The 23,214-nt window shown below is 54.5% G+C and overlaps 1 protein-coding gene across 1 annotated transcript in view; it reads left to right on the top strand.

The window, feature by feature from the left end:
* The first annotated feature begins 11,077 nt into the window (after positions 1–11,077).
* The window catches only part of TRPV6 (transient receptor potential cation channel subfamily V member 6), a 15,693-nt gene continuing 3,556 nt past the window's right edge, over positions 11,078–23,214 (top strand). Inside the window, exons 1-10 of the mRNA XM_061165966.1 lie at positions 11,078–11,313; positions 19,829–19,926; positions 20,089–20,211; positions 20,789–20,926; positions 21,201–21,299; positions 21,450–21,625; positions 22,124–22,270; positions 22,376–22,588; positions 22,906–22,992; positions 23,092–23,168. Of these exons, the coding sequence (XP_061021949.1) occupies positions 11,186–11,313; positions 19,829–19,926; positions 20,089–20,211; positions 20,789–20,926; positions 21,201–21,299; positions 21,450–21,625; positions 22,124–22,270; positions 22,376–22,588; positions 22,906–22,992; positions 23,092–23,168 (1,286 nt within the window). The 5' untranslated portion in view covers positions 11,078–11,185. The remainder of the gene's footprint in view (positions 11,314–19,828; positions 19,927–20,088; positions 20,212–20,788; positions 20,927–21,200; positions 21,300–21,449; positions 21,626–22,123; positions 22,271–22,375; positions 22,589–22,905; positions 22,993–23,091; positions 23,169–23,214) is intronic.

Genomic DNA, 23,214 nt, shown 5'->3' with positions numbered 1-23,214 from the left:
AAAATATGACAATGTGCCAGGAAAGAACTACTTTGACACACGGAGCCATGTCACATCGACAGGGAGTTTGGGTCGAGGGGCCCCTCTCTCTGCCCCCGGGAGGGCAGCCAGGAGGGAGCAACCTGGGTGGGCCTGGACACCCCGGTCTCCCGCGGCCTGCACCACATCTCTGTCGTCCGTGGCAATGAGGAGCTGGCCGCGGGGCCGGAGCGGGGCTGTGAAAGGCCAGGCTGCTGGCCAGGGTGGGGCCCAGGGTGGGGCCCCCCTCCACTGTGCAGTGGCAGGCGTCTGAGGAGGGGTCTGTCATGTGCACAGAGGTGCCAGTGTTTGCTTTTCTTCCTCCTGCTTGTTGCTTGCCTGACCCCTTCCTGATCAAGCGCTCAAGTCGACTGAGTGGGACCGGCAACAAGTTTCCTCCAAGAAACACCACCTCTGGCACCTCCCCGGCCCCCTCCACCACCTCTGCCTCCATTGACCAGGGCCGGCCTGCCTTGGGTTCTGAGCTAACCTAGGGCCACTCCACTGCCCTCCGCCGACTTCCTTATCCCCTCTGGAGAGCCATGGCCCCTTCAGGGTGATGGATGCAGGTCAAAACCCAGTCTCAGGGGCCCACTCCACCATGGGATTAGCTGATGGCTTCTTTATTGACTTAGTTTTGGGCTGCGCTCGGTCTTCACTGTTGCACGCGCTGGGTCGGCTTCTCACTGCAATGCTTCCCTTGTTTCGGCCCCTGGGGCTCTAGAGCACAGGCTCTATGGTTGCGGTGCATGGGCTTTATTGGCCCATGGCATGTAGAATCTTCCCGGACCAGGGATCGAACCCCATGTCCCCTGCATTGGCAGGAGGATTCTTAACCACTGGACCACCAGGGAAGTTCCGCTGATGACTTCTGACGTGTCTGCCTGCCATGATGGGGACCATGGCACTGTAGCACATGTGTGGAGGCGTGAACATTTCGGCAGTGGAGGCAGTCCTGATTGCACTGTCTTTGCCTCCCCCTGCTTCTCCTCTCTCAGGCCTTCGCTCTTCATCTCTCTCTGGCCAAGGCCCCCAGATTCAGAAATAAGAAGGTAAGGGAGCCAGACAGATGCTTCAGAGAGTGGCATGAAGCTGACTTCCGACCCAGGCCTTGCAGACTGTTTTGTGCCCCTGGGTCCGAGCGCGTGACCACAGTGGATGTCTAGTTTCTCCTCCCAGGGACTCTCAGGCCGCCACCACCCTGGTCTCACAGGTCTGGAGGATACAGTTGCCAAGTGGTCCTCCTTTTCCCAGAAGTCTCTGCCCTTCCTTCATCTTCTCTCTACCACCGAGGGTGAACCTGGTAGGCAAGGCGGGGGTGGCTTCCAGGCCCCGTGACTTTGGTCAGTTGTCAGCACCCCCAGTTCCAGGCTCAGGAATGGCAGGCTGCACGCAGGCCACACCCTCCTTTCCTCCCAGCTGCTGCCCACTGCCCACCTGCTGCAGGTCCCTCGCCCTCTCAGGGGGCTCAGTCGTGTCCGACTCTTTGAGACCCCATGGACTGTAGCCCTCCAGGCTCCTCTGTCCATGGGATTTTCCAGGCAAAAATCCTGGAGTGGGTTGCCATTTCCTTCTCCAGGGGATCTTCCTGACCCAGGGATCAAACTCAGGTCTCCCACGTTGCTGGCAGATTCTGTACTGTCTGAGCCCCCAAGGAAGCCCCTTTGGGGGAGCAGAGGCTGGCTTCTCTGTGATTGGCTGGGGTCTGATGTACCTTACCCACACACTCTGCCCCCTGCCACCTTCCCTTGTTCCCCTGTCACCTCTGGCCCTGTCTCTTGCACACTGAGCCCAACATTAGCCTTTGGGGCCTGAGAAATGAAACAGTTTGCAATTTCCTTGGTACTAGTCACTGTCCAAAAAATACAGTCCAAAATATATTCGAGTGGGGTGAGAGAAGAGCATGGTGTGATTTAACGTCTTCCTCTGAGGCTCTGCAAGCAATAAGCAAGGCATGGGCAGGTCAAGAGATGGTTTTAATTCAGTGCACTTCTTTGCAAGAAGGGCATGAATAAGAGGAGATGGGCTGGGACTTGCCTGGCAGTGTGAGGATGGATACAGAGAGAAGAAAAGAGAGAACATGACATTGGAGTTGAGCTTCAAGCTGTGAGCTAGAGTTTAAGAATCAGATAATTCATGATGTGACAGAGTTTAAGATCAGATAACTCCTAATGTGATGTGAGAGTTGGACTATAAAGAAAGCTGAGTGTCAAAGAATGGATGCTTTTGAACTGTGGTGTTGGAGAGTCCCTTGGACAGCAAGGAAATCCAACCTGTCCATCCTAAACGAAATCAGCCCTGAATATTCATTGGAAGGACTGATGCTGAAGCTGAAGCTCCAATACTTTGGTCACTTGATGCGAAGAGCTGACTCATTGGAAAAGACCCTGATGCTGGGAAAGATTGAGGGCAGGAGGAGAAGGGGACAACAGAGGATGAGATGGTTGGATGGCACCACCAACTCAATGGACATGAGTTTGAGCAAGCTCTGGGAGTTGGTGATGGACAGAAAAGCCTGATGTGCTGTAGTCCATGGAATCACAAAGAGTCAGACATGACTGAGTAACTGAACTGACTGAATTCCTAACATATGGCATCTTCCTGAACTGGGGCAGGATTGACATGGTTACGGAGATGGTGGTGGGGGAATGCCACAGACCCTAATTCCTCCCTATTTACTTCATCAATGAACAAGAGAGTTTGATGTAATCAGTCTCTCTTTAAAAGTATTCTATTTATTTATTTTGACTGTACTGGGAGGCACATGCAATCTTAGTTCCCCAACCAAGGATTGAATGGTGTCTTAACCACTGGACTGCCAGGGAGGGCCTGATGTGGGTATACACAGGCCTGCCTCTTGGGAGGCAGAAGGGATGTGGTCCATTGGATGAATGATACAGAAACCTCACTGTGTCGGGGAAACAGGCAGAGGTTGGCTGGGCTCTGATCCCAGGAGGGAATATGGCTGCGAAAGGGCAAGTTGGTCACCGAAAGGGCTCCAGGACACAGAGACAACAGCAGATGACAGGAGTGAGAGGATAAAAATAGAGGCTGTAACTGCACATTTGCCTCTGGCCAGGCACCCCCCACGGCTGCCCCGCTGAGTCTCGTAACCGGTTAGCTGCTGCCGTTCCTCTAGAGAAGGTCACTAAAGCCCAGAGGGGCATCCCTGACAGTAAACATTTTGGTTCATCCACCCGCCACCTGCCGTGGTGGGCACAACCTTGGCCACAGACCACACACCAGCCCCTCCAGTGTGCACTCCTGCATGCCCGCCAACAGCAGCCCGGGGCTCTGTGGTTTCCTGCACTCCGGCTCCTGTGCAAAGATTGCCAGGAAAGCCGGGACCGCCTGCTGATTTCTGGACTTTTCCGGTAGCTTGGGGACACATCAGAGTTAGCTCTTGGAGTTGGAAATCAGCCTGTCCTGGAGAAGTGGGGAGGGACCAGGGAAGGAACCAGTAGCCTGAGAACTGCCCCCAGGGCAGCCTGCTGATGCTAGACTGATGCCCCCTGGCCTGTGAACTGACTGTTTCAGGTCACTGGATTCTCCGCCAGGGCCTCTAGTGGAGGCCAAACTGGGAGGAGATTGCCAAAATGACGTGCCCCTGAAGGACTGCTGGGAAGGCTACCGCTCTCGGTAAAGGAAAGGGTTTGGCTTCAGGGTTGGGTTTTCCACTGCTTTTTTTTTTTTTAATTGTTATTGGAATACAGTTGATTTACAATGTGTTAGTTTCTGCTGAACAGTAAAGTGGATCAGTTATACGTACACGTGTGTGCGTGCCTCGTCGCTTGTCGTCTTTGACTCTTTGCTACCCCGTGGGCTGTAGTCCACCAGTCTGGATCCCCGCTCACATGTGCTGACGCAGAGCCCGTGGCCACCCTAGACAGGCGGGGTCGGTGGGGCTCTACCGCCTATAGGGCACTGGGTCCTTGAAGCCTAAGCATTTGGGCAGGGGGATAGAGGAAGGCGAGGTGGTGAAAGTCATTTTCTCTGTTTCCTAGTTCTTCTTACTGCTGTGGCCTGACCAGGGGACCTGCCTACAGAGGGTCAGAATTGCTCAAGAGCCATCTGTCTGGACAAGGCACTGTTTGGCTTCCATTCATCCATAGTAGCCGCTGGCTACCTCCGCGCCCCTGGTCTGGCCTCTCCCTCTTTCTCTTAGCCTCCCACTGTGCCCTCACTCAAGTATCTACCTTAGAATCTGCCCAGTTCCTAGTGCGCCTGCCAGCTGCTGCCCAGCAGTCCCTAAGGGGAACCCCACCCCCTCTCCTGGCTGCCTCTCCATCACGGGGTGAAGAGGAGGCCCAGAGCTCCCTCCCCCCAGGTCAGACCTGCCTTTCGGGTGGGGTCTTCAGGTGCTGGTCCCCAGGGCCCTCCCGCCATACCTGTCCCGACTCAGGCAACAGAGTGCCCGCCTGCTCCCACTGTTCCTCCCCCGGCTTCAATTGCAGTCCCTACTTTTACAACCAGTCTGGGATTTCGCTTGGTTTTTATGACAGATGGAGAAGGAAATGGCAACCCACCCGTCCTCTTGCCTAGAAAATTCCATGGATGGAGGAACCTGGTGGGCCACAGTCCCTGGGGTCGCAAAGAGTCGGACACGATGGAGTGACTTCACTTTCACGAAAGTGGAAAGGACACAGGCGGGAGGGTGCCTGGGTGAGTGATCATGCTAAACAAGTAGAATCTGAGAGTCCTTATCATCACCATGTTTGCCCTTTCCCTGAGTTTGTTTTTGGGTGGGGAGAGAAAGAGACCAAAAAGTGTAGGTGGGGACAAGTTGGGGGAAGATTGCCAATAAAACGTGCCCCTGAAGGACTGCGGGAAAAGGCTACCATTTCCGGTAAAGGAAAGAGTTTTGCTTTAGGCTTGGGGTTTTTTATTGTCTTTTTTAAAAAATTTTTATTGGGATATAGTTGAGTTACAGTGTTGTGTTAGTTTCTATTGTACAGTAAAGTGAATCAGTTGTATATGTGTACAACCTGGCGACCCTGTGGACTGTACCCCGCCAAACTCCTCCATCCATGGGATTCTCCAGGCAGGAATACTGGAGTGGGTTGCCATGCCCTCCCCCAGGGGATCTTGCCGACCCAGGGATCCAACTTGCGACTCTTGTGGCTCCTGCATTGAAGGCAGATTCTTTACCCACTGAACCACCTGGGAAGCCCATATATAGATGTATACCCACTCTTTTTTGGATTCTTTATCCATGCAGGTCATTACAGAGTATTGAGTAGAGTTCCCTGTGCTACACAGTAGGTTCTTATTCATTATCTATTTTATACATAGTAGTGACTTCCCTGGTGGCTCAGACGGTAAAGCGTCTGCCTACAATGCGGAGACCCGGGTTCAATCCCTGGGTCGGGAAGATCTGAAGGAAATGGCAACCCACTCCAGTACTCTTGCCTGGAGAATCCCATGGATGGAAGAGCCTGGTGGGCTACAGTCCGTGGGGTCGCAAAGAGTCAGACACGACTGAGCGACTTCACTCACTCACTCAGTGTGTGTGTAAACCTCGATCACTCATGGGCTTGGGTTTTTAATAGCAATGATCTGATCGGAGACATTGGCTAGATACCATCTCTTGGGCCCCAAGCAAGTGCTGTTTCCCTAAAACTTAGTGGTTTCATGGCTCCTTTCCCATACACCCCGAGCCCACCATCCAAGGACTCTGCCCAGAGCAGAGAGGTCAGAAGAACCACACACCTGGCCCCCAGGCCCACCTCTGGCTGTCCACAGCCCTGGGAATCCTGGGATTGGGAGAGTTTCACCTTCTCCCCACTCAAGATCACAGGATCCTACCACAGATCAGGCTAAGGGTGATCAGAAGCTGTATGTCCCCTTGTTCTGCCTTCCTTTCCTCTATGCTCTCTGCTCAGGGGAGCATCTGGCCAAGGGATTCAGAGTCAGATCTCACGTGAGACACAAGAGCCTTTTCTGAAAACAGGTCCCTTCTGACTTCTATTCTCTCCACATGGGGAAGTTGAGAGGGGCTTCCTGGGGGAGCAGAGAGGATTGAAAGGAACAGGAGATCTTAAAAACTCGAGTGCTTAGTTTTGCAGATCAGGACACTAAAAAGGTTAAATGACTTGGCCGAGGTCCCACCGTGATTTCTGGCCGAACAGGAGCTGGAGCGCAGCTGTTCTGATTACATATCGGTATTCTTCCAGAAGCCAGGCATTCTCGGGCATATTTGGAAGGTCCTTTGCGACCTGCACACACTTCAGTGGCTTTGTTCCTGGGTGACTTCCGGGTCTGCAGGCAGAGTACCTCTGATCAGGTAAGGTGGGTGAGAACAGATAGAGGGAGATGACAGAGCAGAGGGGTCTGACTGTGGAGGGGAAAGGCCTTGGGGTCTGGATAAGAAGAGAGGAGGAAAAAGAGGCTGTAGGAAACCGGGCCAGCGGGACCAGAGGCATTGCCCCAGGAAGGCTCTGGTCACCCTTCTGCATCCTTCTCAGTTTCCAGAGGGGCCACACTGGGACTACGAGTCCTGACTCCAGCCTGCAGAGACCTCCAGAGAGAGCTGGGTTTGGGTCAGAGCTCCTCAGGGCTCCCTCTGAAGCTCCAGACCTCTTACAAACCATGAGAGTCAGAACCCACTTCTCCCCAAACTAGTACCCACTTCCTGGATGGGTGGTCTAGGAAACAAGATGTTCAGAATCACTGAGGGGCAGGAGGAGGTTGCAAGCCAGGTGAGAACCTTCAAGGTTGAACAATCTTCCTGCAGAGGTGGGGCAGGAAGGGGAGAGCTGACCCATGCTGGAGGGAAATAGACAAGGAGAGGAAGACAGGCTTATGTCCATGTCTCTACCTGTGCCTTTTGGGCACCTTCTGCAAAGGGGTGAGAGACCAGGAGGACCGATTCCTGTGAATTTTTAAATCTACAGACAATTTCAAGGAAGCCAGGAAACAAACATATCAGTTCAGTTCAGTCCAGTCGCTCAGTTGTGTCCAACTATTTGTGACCCCATGGACTGCAGCACGCCAGGCCTCCCTGTCCATCACCAACTCCTAGAGCTTGCTCAAACTCATATCCATCCAGTCGGTGATGCCATCCAACCATCTCATCCTCTGTCATCCCCTTCTCCTCCTGCCTTCAATCTTTCCCAGCATCAGGGTCTTTTCCAATGAGTCAGTTCTTCGCAGCAGGTGGCCAAAGTATTGGAGTTTCAGCTTCAGCATCAGGCACATATGCACATATACACACATAAATGACTGTTGTGAAACATTGCTATGATATATTGATTTAGTTAATGTATAACACGGGCCTCCCATGTGGTGCTAGTGGTAAAGAATCTGCCTGCCAATGCAGGAGACCTGGGTTTGATCCCCGGGTTGGGAAAATCCCCTGGAGGAGGGCAGGCAACCCACTCCAGTATTCTTGCCTGGAGAATCCCTATGGACGAGAAGCCTGGTGGGGTACAGTCTATAGGGTTGCAAAGAGTCGGACACGACTGAAGAGACTTAGTACACACGCACGCACCCACGCAATGTGAAACATGTCCTGCAGAAACGTGTCAAATAATGTGCACATGCTTATCCGGGAAGGTGGGACCAGCTGCAAGTTCTTGCCCAGGTCCCTACAAGAGAGCAGACGGTCAGCAGGTCCTACATGATGACCCCAATGCTGTGAGCGCGCAGGCGGCTCTGTGGAGGGAGGGGTTGTGAGAAAGACATGCAACAACTCGAAAAGTGCATGAGGGCTCTGCCACAATTCAGACCCCTTAACCTGTGGAGGTGGAGGTGGCTGTGTGTACACGCCAAAGCCCGCTTGATGCACTTTTCTTCAGAATCACAGGATGTTTGAGTTGAAAAGGACCTTGGAGAGTTTTTAGCACAAACTGCCATCCAGGCAGCCAGAGAGACTCGGCACTAGAGTCCAGCTCACCTGGTTCTCAGTTAAGACACCAGATCCGAACGCCATCCTGGCCTGGGTGGAGTTTGTGACGTGTGTGTGTGTGTGTGTGTGTGTGTGTGTGTGTGTGTGTGTTCACCTGCTGACATGTCATCCACTGCCAGCCTTATGAGCTGGCACACAGGGGGGCTTGTGAACCCAGTGACTGGAACAAACTCCACGCCGAGCGAGCGGTGGCTTTGATCTCCACGCCCCAGCCCGGCTGCATCCTCGCAGCCTCTCCGTCTGCCCTGCCGGCCTCCCGCTTGACAACTCAGCTAAGGAGGTGCCCCCTGAAAGGACTCAGGGGGCAAGGATGCGCTGACGCAGCAAGCCGGATAGGGACACAAACACGGGGCAGAGGTCGAGAGAAAGAAGAGAAAGAAACCCAGGGTCCCACAGAGAGATCACTCAAGGTCACGGCCACACACACACACCCCCCATAGCATCCACCACAACGCCCCCCCCACACACACACAAGCACACAAACCCCACACTCACCAGCACAGAGATGGAGGGAGCAGACCCACTTGTAGAAAGAACAGGAGCAGCGAGAGAGGGAAAACCAGACGGAAACACAGAAAATAAAATGATATGCAGACACTTTGGGGCCCTAAATCAGTTGTAAGGGAAAATTACTTTGCTTCCCGCCAGGGGGCCTTGGGCAACGCCTAGAGATGCCTTGAGGGTCACAGCTCAGCAGAGCAGGTTCTGCTGCCGGCCCTTGCGTGAACCCTATGACAGGCGGGACAGCACCCACACGAAAGGATTAGTTGTTCCAAAATATCCGTCGTGCCAGTCTGAGGCCCCGTGTCCCCAAGAGAGAACCCCATACCCACGTTGCCCATGCTCCCGGTCAGGTCAGGGCGGGGCCACCGCCTTCCACACCCTTTTGGAGTCTGTGCTGGAGTCCCATTGGCCCCGGTGACCCTACGGAGTTGGCACTGGATGGCGGGAAGCGAGAAAGGAAAGGAAAGTTGGTAACTGCAGCAACGCCTTCCTGCAACCCCCCACCCCCCTGCCCCATCCCATGAGACAAATACCTCAATGCCTTATCCCGAATGAGGGTCTCTGCCTGGAGCCTGGTGGGACAGAGAAGGTGGGTGCGTTGGCAGGCAGGCAAACACTGGCTTAATGGGCGCAAAGGTCCAGGGTTCAAGGTTTGGGTTCCAGCGTCTTCCCCCGCCACCCGGCCCGAACCCGCTGACCCCGGGGTGGGTGGGGAGCTCAGCTAATCAGCTATACTGTTTGCTCAGGCGCCGCCGCGGCCTGGCGCAGCTGCTGTCTCTTGAGATTTGAGGGTGACCCTCCTCCACTCCTGTCCGTGGAGACACCCCACCCCTGCACCCAAGCTTGCCTTCTCCCCTACATATACACGTGTGTGCACACGCAGTGCACAGACCACACACACACACACACACACACACACACACACACACACACACACACACTCTTCGCTGCGCCCTCCAGCTCTCTGAATCAGAGACAGGTAGGGAAAGACAGACTCCCAAGCCTGGGAGTGACCCACACATACCTCTCCGGCTCTGAGCCTGCCGCCCATGCCCCAGGCCACTGGGTCCTGGCTCTCTGTGGGCTGGGCCGAGGCCAGGGCCTCCGTTCCTCTTCTGTGGGAAGAGGATCTTCCCAGGGCGCTCAGCTTGCTCTGGTCAGAGCTCTGGCAGGACCAAGAGGGGCTGGGCTTCCTGTCACCACTCTCCAGTGTGACTGTGCAGGCCCCTTCCTTCTGGAACATTCTTTGCCAGCTGTGGTCAGGAAGAAAGACAGGGGCTCCGGCATCAGGGGAGTGGGCTTGAATCTGGCCTTGGCTATAAAGTTGGCTCTATGACCTCGGGGGACTTACTTTACCACTTTGAGCTTCGTTTTTTTTCCTTCCATTAGTAAAATGCGGATACTAATATTTGCCTCGCAGGTCTGATGTGAACTGACATGGGAAGACTTGGTGAAGGGCCCCTGCCAGGCAGTAGTGGGTAAATAAATGCTGCCTCCACTGAGGCTGCCAGGGAAAATATTTGCGACATAATTATCCTAAAAAAATATTTGCTGTTTATCTGAAACTCAAATTGAATCGAGCATCCTGTCTTTTACTTGGCAACCCACTCCTTGCGAGTTTGCTGTCGTTTCAGTCGTGTCCAGCTCTTTGCGACCCCATGGACTGTAGCCCACCAGCCCACCAGAATCCATGGGATTCTCTAGGCAAGAATACTGGAGTGGGTAGCCATTCCCTTCTCCAGGGGATCTTCCTGACCCAGGGATCGAACCCAAGTTGCCTGCATTGCAGGCAGATTCTTTACCGCTGAGCCACTGGGGTGGTAGTGAGGACAGTCTCTAGAATTCCGGAGTAGCAGTCTGAGAACCGTGTTCAGGGGGGCCACACACGGTCCAGGGGTGCCATTTTATGCTCTAGTTTGTGAGTTCAGAATGGATTTTGCACCTCTTAAGGGCTATAAAAGCAAGCAAAGAAGAATGTGTATCAGCCGCTGTATGCCCGTGTGTAGCTTGCAAAGGCCAGAATATTTGCATTTACCATCTGGCCTTTTATAGGAGAAGTTGCTGACCCACAGTAGCTGAGGGGGCTGAGAGTTTTCAGTATTTATGCACCTGTCATGGGCCAGGGCAGACACGAAGCAAAATCACGCCTGCAGGGCAGAGAGGTCCAGAGACACCCTGCGAGGAAGGTGGGCATCCCAGCCCTTCAGACTCAGCGCCCTGCCCAGCTCCGCCCCCTCCTCCCGCACTGACTGGAGTCCCTGAGACCCAACTGACCCAACCAGGGCTTTCTATAAAAGGTCGCCAGGTGTCCCAAAGTCCAGGGAGTCCTGTCCCTCCTCTCAGAAGGCCTCCCCTCCCTGGACTGGCTGGGGGGTAGCTGAGAGAGGGAGCTTTCCCAGGCCCCCACACCTGCTGGCCTGTCTCTTTAAATCGCAGGTAATTTGGGAGGAGTAAGGGAGTGTCTTCAGGGCTCCTGCTTCTCCCAGGAGGAGAGAGCTCCTGCCCAGGGAGCTTAGTGGCAGAGTCCCAGCTCTGCCAAGTGTAACGAACTCCTCCGAACTCCTCCGAGGGAGGCCTCTTGTGTCTGGAGGCTTGCACCTCGGGGAGACTCCGCGGGGCCCGGGAGGCCCCCCCGAGACGGCACCTCTCCGGGAAGAGGGCGGGCCAGCCCTTGGGGCTGCCCATGTGGCCCCCAGGCTGAGTCCAGGTGGGGTCTGGCCTCGGCCCCAGTCCCCCAAGGAGCCGGCCCTCTGCTCCATGGGGTTGCCGCTGCCCAAGGAGAAGGGGTACATCCTCTGCCTGTGGAGAAAGCTCTGTAGATGGTTCCAGAGGCAGGAGTCATGGGCCCAGAGGCGGGACGAGCAGAACCTGCTGCAGCAGAAGAGGTAAGCCTCAGAGCTGCTGCCCCTCACCCTTCCCTTTCCCCTGGGGCTCCCTCTCCCCTTGAGGGCACCACTGCTGGGAAGACCTTTCTTCCAGGCCTGGCCCCTCTGGAGCACTTTGTCTCAATAGTCTGGGCCTGTGGGGTTAGCGCCAGGTGAAAGGGGAGGAGGGGCTGGCATGGGTAACACAGGTGCTCCCTATGTTTAAGAGCCCATCATTTAGGCAGCCTTTCTCATAAGTGCTTTCCTGGAGCCCAGACAACTTGTCGAGCTGAGGAAGGATTTAGGGCATCACAGACCCGCACCCCAGAGGTGCTGCCGCTGTGTGTGTGTTCAGTTGTATCTGACTCTTTGAGACCCCCCTGGACTGTAGCCGGCCAGGCTCCTCTGTCCACGAGATTCTCCTGGCAAGAATACTGGAGTGAGTCGCCCTGCCCTCCTCCAGGGGATCTTCCGGACCCTGGAATCGAACCCAAGTTTCCTGTGCCTCCTGCATTGCAGGTGGATTGTTTACAGCTGAGCCACCGGGGAGGCCCAGAGGTGCTGCTGGGTTAGGACAATTCTTTACATCTCTACTCCCTGCTCCTAGAACAGTCTCTTGGGCAGAAACACACAGTACATATATGTGCCCATGTGGGAATGAATCAATGAATGGGGCAGAGAGAGAACTGCAGACACCAGTAACCACACAAGAAAGGCAACATGTGAGAATGATTCTTGTGCATTTATCGCATCAGCCATTGACGGAGTCTGACTCTTGGGGGAGTCGGGGAAGGGTGCTGTGTATCGACAACAAAGCTGGGGCCCAGCCCTGGAATGTATTACCCTCCACTGCAGGAGAGGGCCACGGGCAATGCGCCAAAATACCAGGTGCTTAGAATTCAGTGCTGAAGGCAGGCTGAGGAATTTGAGAGGCTCTAGAGTTTGAGCCTGAAGTACATCTCACGTAAGGCTTCCAGCCCCTGAAAACTGCCCCAGACTCATGTGATGGTCCCCCCACCACCTCCATCGGTGCTCAGAGCTGGGAGTTGGAGAGGAGGTAGGAGGAAGCTTGAGGCCATCCCTGTGTGTGGTTTCTCCTCCAGAGCCTCCGTGGGTCTCCCCACCCAGGGGCCGGCAGACTAGCAGGAAGTCCTCCCCCTGGGACTTTCCTGGGTCCCTAAGAGGCAGATAATACGTCTATTCACAGGGGAAAGTCCAAAGCGTGTGTGTCTGAGGGTCTCTCTCCATCTCGAAGCGCGGGGGCCTGCCTGAGCCTGACCGGGAGGCTGGAAGTTTGCTGGAGTTCCTGTTGTTTCCCTTCCTCTTGCTCAAGGATTAAGGGCTGGGGGTGCCCTCCTTTTTTTTTTCTCTCTTTTTGAGATCTGGCTCCCCGACTCTCCCAGCTGCCGCCCACCTCTCTCCTCCCAGGCCTGGGAGAGTGGGGGCTGAGCACATGTTTGGCTGATGACATCTTGAGGCAACAGAACGGTATTGTTGTTGGAGACGGGGACCGTCAGTGGTTCCACTCATCCCTGGCCAGTCTCAGGACCTTGGGGCTGGGGGAGCCGGGCAGGAGTGCAGGGAGGCCCCGGGGCTTGGAAGTGGTGGCGGAGGCAGAGGGGAGGACCTGGGCTGGAGCCGGGGCTGCTCCCCGGTATCTTCTCTGTCCCTGTGTCTTAGCGACATCTGATGGGCCTTCTCTCACAGTCTTGGGCTGGGAAAGTCTGATCCACCACTCAGAGGGCTTCTCTCCCCTCTTCCTGATGTCCCCTGTCGGATTCCACAGTTTTCTGGATTCTCTTTTTCCGGGACACCAGGGGCCTGGAACCTGATTCCCCTATTGGGTGGTTACTCCCCGGAAGGACCTGAAGGTCTGGGAGGGGAGTGTCCAAGGGAATGTCATCACTCAGCTCTAAGGGGAGATCTGTGGGTGGCTGGACACACAGGCGCTAACCACGTGAGTGAGGACAACATGGCCAGGTGAGCAGGGCTGTTACCACCCCCACCCCCGGGAATGAGGCAGACCCAGAGAGGGGCTCCGGGTAGGGTGGAGGGGACTCCAAGAGAAGGGAGGGGCTCAGGTCTCTCCAGGAACATGGGGGAACCCAGCATTCTTCTCTCTCCGGTTGGCTTTTCTTGGGTCTTAGTTGCCTTCACCTCGGCTTAAGTCCGTGTCGGTGGGATCCAAGTTGAACCATCATCTTTCTCTCACTTCCTCTGCATCATCTCGGGGCTTTGCACATGTGTGTGTGTGCTAAGCCACTCAGCCGTGTCTGACTCTTTGTGACCCCTGGACTGTAGTCTGCCAGGGTCCTCTGTCCATGGGATTCTCTGGGCAAGAATACCGTAGTAGGTGGCCATGCCCTCCTGCAGGGGATCTTCCTGACCTGTCTTAATTCCTGAGATGCGATGTTCTAGGTGTTGACTGTAAAACGCTCAGCTGGGTTTGCGAAAATGAACGTGACGCATTGTCCGCTCTCCAGAAGCTCATGTTCTTAGGGGCCAAACACACCGGTAGGCATCGACTTGGGTTAAAAGTGAGCTTGGCGACTGTCCTAAGAAGGCTGTGAACAAGTACTGTGGGAGCCTCGAGGAGGACAGTGCAGGCCCGATTCTGATTGGTGTGGACTGTGCTGGGCAGCTTCCAGGGTCCGCCTAACATGATCCTCACCCTGAGCCCCTCGCGGGCAGGGTCATCCTCCCGGTAGCTGGCAGGAGGCAGTGAGCACCAGGGGCTCTTTTCTGCTTAGATAGATCCCTATAGTAGTATCTGTGGGCTGGCATGGCATACCTGTCAGAAGTGAGGGCTGGGACCTTGGATCACCCTGAGACTTCCTGCTTCAGTAAACACGTATGCAGGTGCACGCATCTTGTACTTGAAAGATGCAGTTTGGGCACTTAGAAGGGCGGCTAGGTCTGGAATTAGCCACTTTCCTGAGTTGTGGCTTCTTCATGCCATCACCCAGAACCTGAGTTGGAGGGAGGTTGCCCCAAGTAGCCAGTGCGCACCTCCTCCCGTTGTGGTCATCGCTCCAGCTGCTCCCCCAACCTCACCCCAAGACGAGCAAAATTGGGAAGAGCCAGAGAACTAGAAGAACCACATAATTGAGTGGTGAGAGCCTTGGGGCTAGGTTCTTGGCCAGGCATTCCGTCTTGAACTCTGTCTGACCCTCTGGATCTAGCTTGGCTTCCTTTGCGGAAAAATATGAGAATTATTCAGCCCGTGTCACAGGGTTGTAAAGAGCAAACGTGATCGTATGTGAGATGCTGCTTTGGAAGCTGAAAAGCACATTTAACACCTGGGACCACTGTGAATAAAAAGAACACAAGAACAGTCAAAAGGCAGCTTCCATTGACAGCAGGAGTTAGAGGGACTGTGAGCTCCCTCCCATCAGAGCTGGAGCTATCCAAGAACCAGACTCTAAGCCCCAGGGGGTGTGTGTGACCTCCGTCCAGTTGACATGCTTCTCTGAGAGGGGCTGGTGGAGAAATCAGTGGGACCCACACGCGTGGCTCCACCTCCCATGCCTCCTCTGACCCCTCTTCAGATCCTGATGAACATGGAGAATAGGAACAGGGAAATGACCAGAGGGGTCCCAGCGCTGCCTCCGACTTGTTTGAACAGACCACCCCAGGGCTCCAGGCCTCTTTCTCCATCTGGACAGATTAGACTGGGTTTCCAGGGCTTTTTAGCTCTAAAATTCAGATTTGAATTCTTCCCTAGACACGCTTGATCCTGCCCATTTCCCAGCAACCAAATGCAAAACTTCACACATGCAGGTCCACACACGTGAGTGTACATGCATAGACATGTACACATCCACAACAACGTGAAGCAGAGAGGATGGGGTGGAGGAAACAGGGAGAGAATACAAGCGGCAGATCCTTGGGGCCAGAGGGAGCCCTGAGGTGATCAACGACTGGTTTGCTCTGTAAAAAGTGTGCTAGGGTTTATGCCAGAAACCCTATAGCAGTGTTTCTACTAGTCTAGTATTGAACCAGACTGTTCAATTTTATAATAGTCAAACAAAATAAGACATTCTAAATTCTGGAAACAACTTTCATGTCTTTATCATTTCAGATCTTCTAATTTCTTTCATTGTCTTTTATTAAATAATTAATCTGCAGGTGCTTAAAAGCCTTCATTTTTTTGTTTCTTAGTTGAGCACTTAATGATTTGTAAGAAAACATGGATGGAATTTCTCATTCTATTTAATGTGAAAAATCCTTTCTTAAAAAATAGATTATGAATACTTACACACTGAGGTCAGGGCTTCTTTGCCTTGACACTTTTCACATGTTGGGCAGATAACTCTCTGTTACAAGAGGCTGCCTTGTTTAAGAAGCTTAGCAGCACCCCTGCCCTCTGCCAACTAGACGCCAGTTTCACCCCCTCTCTCAGTCATGACAACCAAAGATGTCTCCAGACTCTGCCAAATCCCTTGGAAGGAGGCAGGGAGTTATCCCTGGTTAAGGTGTGTGTGCTCAGTCATGTCCAACTCTTTGAGACCCCGTGGACTGTAGCCCACCAGGCTCCTCTGTCCATGGGATTCTCCAGGCAAGAATACTGGAGTGGGTTGCCACCTCTTCCTCCAGGAGATCTTCCCCACCCAAGGACCTAACCCGCATCTCTTGCATCTCCTGCATTGGCAGGAGGATTCTTTACCACAAAGCCACCTGGGAAAGATCACTGCTCTAAATCACTGTTTGTAAATAAGAGATTCTGGTAGTAAAGTTACGTATGCTTCTAAATAAAATGAAACTGTCCCCTGGAACAGAGTGAGTATAATTTAACCATTAAAATCAGAAGACATTTTGGCAGTGTCTCCTCTTCTTCCTGCCCTAGGGAGATGTCTGGTGAAGATGTATAGATTTTACTCCAGATCTAAAGTTCTGTGTTGGGTTTCTTTGGAACAAACTATTTATTTACCAGGCACAAGAATCTTTGGATGGGTCTGCTCTTTTTTATGGGGTCCATCTTTTTTATGGGGTGTAAGTGTAGGCAGGTGTTTGGGGAGAGTTCTGCCTTATGGAAATGGCAACCCACTCCAGTATTCTTGCCTGGAGAATCCCATGGACAGAGGAGCCTGGCGGGCTACAGTTCCTGGGATCCCAAGAGTCGGACACGACTTAGCCCTATCTTTTCTGCCTCACTGCCCAGACTATTAGCAAGGGCTTTCTTGGCTGCCCCCTTGTGGCCATGTGATGCTGTTGCAAGTCATACCTCTGCCTGACTCCCTGGGAACCATGTAGACTCTGCCCTCCCTTTTTGCTGGATACTGGAGTTTGCCACGCAGAGGAGGCCAGGTCTCTACAAACGTCGCTGGTTTGGGTCATAAGCCTTTTCTTCATCCAGAGTGTGATCTGACTGAGGTTCCCAGATAAAATACAAGACACAGAGTTAAATGTGAATTTCAGATAAACAACGAACAGATTGTCAGTTTCAGTTTGCCCTAAATATTGCACGGACATACTTATATTAAAAACTTATTTGGGGGGAATTCCCTGGCAGTCCAGGGGTTAGGCCTCTGTGCTTTCACTGTCGAGGGCCCAGGTTTGATCCCTGGTTGGGGAACTAAGATACACTAAGCCACATGGCGCAGCCAAGGGAAAAAACAAGAACTTATTTGTTGTGTATCTGAAATTCAACTCTGAGCATCCCCATGCTTTTATTTTGTAAATCTAGCCATCCCAGTTCAAGCGGTAGCTTCCTGCCCTTGCCAGGCCACTCGGGCGGGCAGCGGAGGCCAGAAACAGGACATGTGGGGACTGGAGGTTTGAGAAGGACGTTTATGGTCATCAGAGATATGTCAGAGAACCAAGAGTGGTGTCTTTGGGGCTGCCACTGACTAGCCTCCCCACTTATGTCCTAGGAAGCAGGGAGTGGACTCTGCACTCGGGTTAGAAGCCCTTTTGGACCCATTTCTAGCTTCGCCATTAACCCTTGGCCAAACAGGGCACAGAACTAGGAGCCAAACAAAACAACAACAACAAAAACTAGAAGCTAATTGGAGGAGGGCAGAGAAAGGATAAAAGATGAGAAAGTGGCTGGCCTCTGACCTCCAAGTGTGCTTCGAAGAGGAAGAGACCGATACTAATCACAGCACCCAGTGAGAATGCGGAGGTAGAAGTAAGGCCAGAGGAGAGCGCGGGAAACTTCCTGCGTGTGTGTGTGTGTGTGTGTGTGTGTGTGTGTGTGTGTGTGTGTGTGTTGGGGAATAGTGCTTACTCTCGAATATGTATAAATGAGGGATTTGGGCAAATTGTTGGAAAAGGTAATGGTGGTGGGAGGGGTGGTGATGGTGGTGGGGGTCATGGTGGTGGTGGGGGTGAGGGGCTGATGGTGGTGGGGGTGGTGGTGGGGGTCATGGTGGCGGGGGTCATGGTGCTGGTGATGGGGGTGGTGATGGTGGTGGGGATGATGGTGGTGGCGGGGGTCATAGTGCTGGCGGGGGTCACGGTGGTGGTGATGGGGGTGGTGATGATGGCAGGGGTCATGGTGGCGGGGGTGGTGATGGTGATGGGGGTGATGGCGGTGGCGGGGGTCAGGGTGCTGGCGGGGGTCATGGTGGTGGTGGGGTGGTGATGGTGGCGGGGGTCATGGTGGCGGGGTCACGGTGGTGGTGGGGGCCATGGGGTGAGGGTGGAGGGTGTGGGGTGATGGTGGCTGGGGTGATGATAGGGGTGATGATGAGAGTGGTGGGAGGCGCTGCAAACTTGTCTTGCAGCTGCGTGAGCACACGAAGCATACTCGTTTTTACTTAGATTACATGTTTGCCTAAGGCTGGCTTAGGGGGTGGCTGATGGAGCTAATTGGGGGAGGGCGGGGGGCAGTAAAGCCAAGCCACCTTCTGGCATTGCTACAGTTCGTTCCCTCTACAGAGAGAGGTGATGAGCATCTGCCATCACGCTGGGCATATTCCCAGGCGCTGAGAGCGCAGTATAGACAGTAACTAGGGTGGGTGGGGGCTGGATTCCAGGTGAAAGGAGACAGACAGCACAGCCATGGGGAGAACGGTGTGCCCTGCGGTGCCGAGGCCGAGCTGCTGGGTGTCCGGGGCCAGCAGGAGGAAGAAAGCACGGAGAAAGGGTTGCAGGAAGTCTGGAGAGGACTCCTGAGTTTCTTCTCCTTGGGAATTTAGGACCCACGAGACTTTTACAAACTGTGCTTGCATTTGCTGTTTAGAGAGAATGTCTTGGGAGCATCCAGAAGGATGGACTGGGGGTAAACAGGGCGCAGGGGAACTAGTCAGAAGATTTTGCTAATCCTGGCCCAGAGAATGAGGATGTGGATTAATAAGGATCAGTGGGAACGAGGAGGCAGGGACTGAGTCGGGAGAGACACTGAATTGACAGGTGGCTGCCCCTGTGGCCTGATGCGGGGACCTGGGGCCAGCATTCGGGGAGACGGACAGGTCACGCTCTCTCCTCCTCTCCCGATCACCCCTTCGACCCCCAGTTCTTGGAGTCAGCTTCCAGTTACTGTGGCCTTCTTGGTGTGTGAGCTCCTGTTCACATAACTGACCCTCTGTGGACAAACAGTGTTATTTCATTCACTCCTGTAGAAAGACCAAGTAGCTCTGGGCCAGCAGGGAAAAGTAAATAAAGGGACCCCGTGTGTCTCAGTTGGAGTAAGTTTTGATCTTACAAGAAGTGTGAAGTTCATTGTAGGCATAAAACTGGAAAATCAGAGATGATTCTTTGCCTAAAACAAGTGAGACACAGACAGGAAGCAGGCAGAGACTGTAGCCTGATACAGGGGCCAGAAGAAAGAAAGTGCCCACGGCTGCTTTGGGACTGAGCCCCAAAGATGCTGTCATAGGGCAGAAAGTGCCAGAATCAAAGGTTTTCCTGAGGAAGGGAAGCATCACACAACAGCAGAAACACCCGCCAGCCTCTGCATGTCAGCCTCCTCCATAAAGATGGGAATGCATTTCCTCATACCCTCAGTCCATGAAAACAAGGCTTATCTTGGAGGGTAATCTCAGGACTTCAAGGGACGCTGAAAGGGGTTACTCCAGAGGCCAAATAGGTCAGGAGGTAAACAAGGATTTAGCTGAAACTCCTTCCTCTCCACTTGATGTGCACAGATCTCTCTCTCTCTCTCTCTCTCACACACACACACATTGAGGAAAGGAAAGTGGTCCTGACGTTCACCCACACACAAACTATGGAAAAGTTGGCTTGGATTTGACTCACGCAAACTACGGAAAAGTTGGCTTGAGTTAACTCATGCAAACTATGAAAAAGTTGGCTTGGATTTAACTCACACAAAACCATGGAAAAGTTGACTTGAATTTAACTCATGCAAACTATGGAAAAGTTGGCTTGGATTTAACTCAAGCAAACTATGGAAAAGTTGGCCTGGATTAACCAATGGGTCAGGAAAAGAGAGCTCGGGCAGCTCCTCCCTGATAGCAGCCCCACCTCTCTGGATGAGGGACCTCTGGGTTCGGGGTTCACTGCCACCGAGGTGTGAGACGGAGCAAAGCCGCCCACCTTGCTTCCCAACTGGGTCCGCTCCCCTCTCTTATAGGATCTGGGAGTCTCCCCTCTTGCTAGCTGCCAAAGAGAACGATATCCAGGCTCTGAGCAAGCTGCTCAAGTATGGGGCCTGTGATGTCCACCAGAAAGGTAAGGAGCGTCTCCAGCTGGGTCAGCCCTGTGCCCACGGCCCTCCTCCCCCTCCTCCTGCTCGTATAGCCCAGGACCTTCTGCTGTGGGCCCCCAGTTCTCTATGGGCCCCCTTCCCCTGCTCCAGAGAGGCCACGTGACTCTGCTTTCTGTCGATGCCAGGAGCCGTAGGGGAGACGGCACTGCATGTGGCCGCCCTCTATGACAACCTGGAGGCCGCCACGGTGCTGATGGAGGCTGCCCCGGAGCTGGTCAAGGAGCCCATGACATCTGAGCTGTATGAAGGTGAGAGGCCGAGGGTCTAGGATGGGGGGAAGCATGACCTTGGTGGTGGATAATCTGGGGAAACCAAGAGGGAAACTGGGGCCCCTTCTCTTTGTCCCCCTCTTCTGTCCCTTCCCCTCGCTGGAGCGCTAACCTCTGAAACAGAGAGACCTAGGGTAGGAAGGCTTCCCTTGTCGTTCAGTAGGTTAAGAATCTGCCTGCAATGCAGGAGACCCATGTTTGATTCCTGGATCAGAAAGATTGCCTGGAGAAGGAAACAGTAACCCACTCCAGTATTCTTGCCTGGAGAATCCCATGAACAGAGGAGCCTGGCGGGCTACAGTCCACGGGGTTGCAAGAGTCAGACACGACTTGGCGACTAAACCACTAGAATAGGAAGAGGCAGGCAGCACCAGGGTCCCCTGTGAGCCCCACCAGGCCCCCACCCCTGTCTCATCCTCCCCCAGAAAGGCTGACCTGGTGGAGACAGGAGGGTCCCCCTGCAGGGTTCTGTGAAGATGGGGGACCATGTGAAGATAGGAGGGACCCCTAGCTGGATCCTGGGGACAGAGCCCAAGCCAAGAGCTCTCTTGTCCAGGTCAGACGGCGCTGCACATAGCGGTCATGAACCGGAACGTGAACCTGGTGAAAGCCCTGCTCACCCACGGGGCCAGCGTTTCCGCGAGGGCTGTAGGCTCTGCCTTCCGCCTCAGTCCTCACAATCTCATCTACTTTGGTGAGAGCCAGGACCGGGGCTGGGAGGACGAGGAGGGGGGCACCAGTCAAGGGAGGGCGGGCTGAGAAGCCTCCGTGCCTGGGGAAGCTGGGAGGGGTCCGCCCTCAGGGCCGAAAGCCAGAGCCAAGCCACCACCCCAGGGCCCCCTCCAGCAACCCTGCCTCTGGTCCTGCTGACGAGGATCCCCAGAGATGGGGGAGGCAGAGGCGGTCACTCAGAGACACTGCCCGTCCCCTCCTGCATCTCACGCCTGCCCGGGCCTCTGCCTCCCCAGGGGAGCACCCTCTGTCCTTTGCCGCCTGCATGGGCAGCGAGGAGATCGTGAGGCTGCTCATTGAGCATGGCGCTGACATCCGGGCCCAGGACTCCCTGGGTAAGAGCTGGGCTGGAGGGCGCGCTGGGAGACTGGGGGTGGCAGGGGAGGAGCTGGGACCCCCCCTCAGGCCCCCCCAGGGGGGTGGTCCTGGGGAACAGCAGGGACTCTGGTCCCAGGGGTCACGTGACACCCCGTGTCCTCTCCTAGGAAACACAGTGTTGCACATCCTCGTCCTCCAGCCCAACAAAACCTTCGCTTGCCAGATGTACAACCTGCTGCTGTCCTACGACAGGCGAGGGGACCACCTGCAGTCCCTGGACCTCATGCTCAATCACCAGGGCCTCACCCCCTTCAAGCTGGCCGGAGTGGAGGGCAACACAGTGGTGAGTGGCCCTCCCCCAACCCCACGGGGGTCCTTCTCCTGACCCTTCATCTTACACTTCCTGGCCCTTTGAGGAAGTAAATGTGAATGGTCCTCCCTGATGCCGAGGCCCTATTTTCAGCTTCGATTGGAATTTCCTTCTCCACCCCTGTCTCACATCTTCTTTCTCTCCCACTTTCTCTGCCCTGAGTCTTCAGGGGATGTGAGGGTCTAGATCCCGTCCAGGGGTGGTCTGTAAAACCCATGTCCCCCTGCGCTGCCTCCTCGCACCTCCTCTTTCCAAGCTCTGGGGGGAGTTATGGGGGAAGAGGATGAACTAGGAGGCTGACATGGAGAAGGGTTCTTTTGTCCACAAGGCTGCGGTCTTTGAGTGAAGAGCGAGCCCCCTTTCAGGGGTGCAGCAGTCCTTCTGGGCAAGTGTCCCATCTACACCCCAGGACAGTCCCCTTGGCTTGCTCCTCCTCACTTGCTTGCCCACCCCCTCCATCCCTAACTTTAGATGTTCCAGAACCTGGTGCAGAAGCGGAAGTACATCCAGTGGACGTGTGGACCGCTGACCTCCACTGTCTATGACCTCACGGAGATCGACTCCTCAGGGGAGGAGCTATCCCTGCTGGAACTTATTGTCAGCTCCAAGAAGCGAGAGGTACGGTGGGTGGTGGGTGGTGGGGGCTGGTCCTCAGGCTAGGGAGCTGCTAGGGAGGGGAGTCAGGGGCTCTGAGCTGCTTGCTGCCTTCTCTTTCTGCTGCAGGCTCGCCAGATCCTAGACCAGACGCCAGTAAAGGAGCTGGTGACCCTCAAGTGGAAGAGATACGGGCGGCCGTACTTCTGCGTGCTGGCAGCCACGTACCTGCTGTACATCGTCTGCTTCACCGTGTGCTGTGTGTACCGCCCCCTCAAGCCCAGGACTGACAATGAAACCGACCCCCGGGACAGCACCCTCTGTCAGCAGAAGCCACTTCAGGTGACCCCCGAGGAGCAGCAGAGCTTTGGGGGTGGCGGGTAGCCAGCTCTCTGCCATTTCTCAGACGTGTGTCACGTTCCTAGCTCACCACCATTTCTCTCCTTGCCCAGATCTCAACTACATAGGCACAAACTCAAATACATGCACACAGAAACATACCGATGCTCTAAGAGCAGAGTTTGAGAGAGCCAAACCTCACAGGTTGAAAAGAATCTGAGCGACTGGTGTCCCTAGACAAGGATGTGGACTTGCACCCAAGAGTGAGCAGGGCAGATGGGGGGAAGCCCTGAGTCCTCTGACCACGCCTCTCCTTTCAGGAGGCCTATGTGACCCACCAGGACCACCTCCGACTGGTGGGGGAGCTGGTGAGCGTCTTTGGGGCTGTCATCATCCTGTTCATAGAGGTAGGTGCAGTGGGGATTCAGGGGTGAGGCTGTGTGCCCCAGGGATCCAGTTCGAGCTTCAGTCTACAAGTGCTTCGTGTCTTCCCGGCCTCTCCCCAGATTACAGACATCTTCCGAGTGGGACTCAGTCGCTTCTTCGGACAGACCATCCTTGGAGGACCATTCCACATCCTCTTGTGAGTCTCTTTTCCTCTCACCCTCCACCCCTTTCCTCACTAAGGC

This window comes from Dama dama, chromosome 18, assembly GCF_033118175.1.
Source record: "Dama dama isolate Ldn47 chromosome 18, ASM3311817v1, whole genome shotgun sequence".
Taxonomy (NCBI): domain Eukaryota; kingdom Metazoa; phylum Chordata; class Mammalia; order Artiodactyla; family Cervidae; genus Dama; species Dama dama.
The sequence above is the reverse complement of the archived record's forward strand: the minus strand, read 5'-3'. Positions and strand labels throughout refer to the sequence as shown.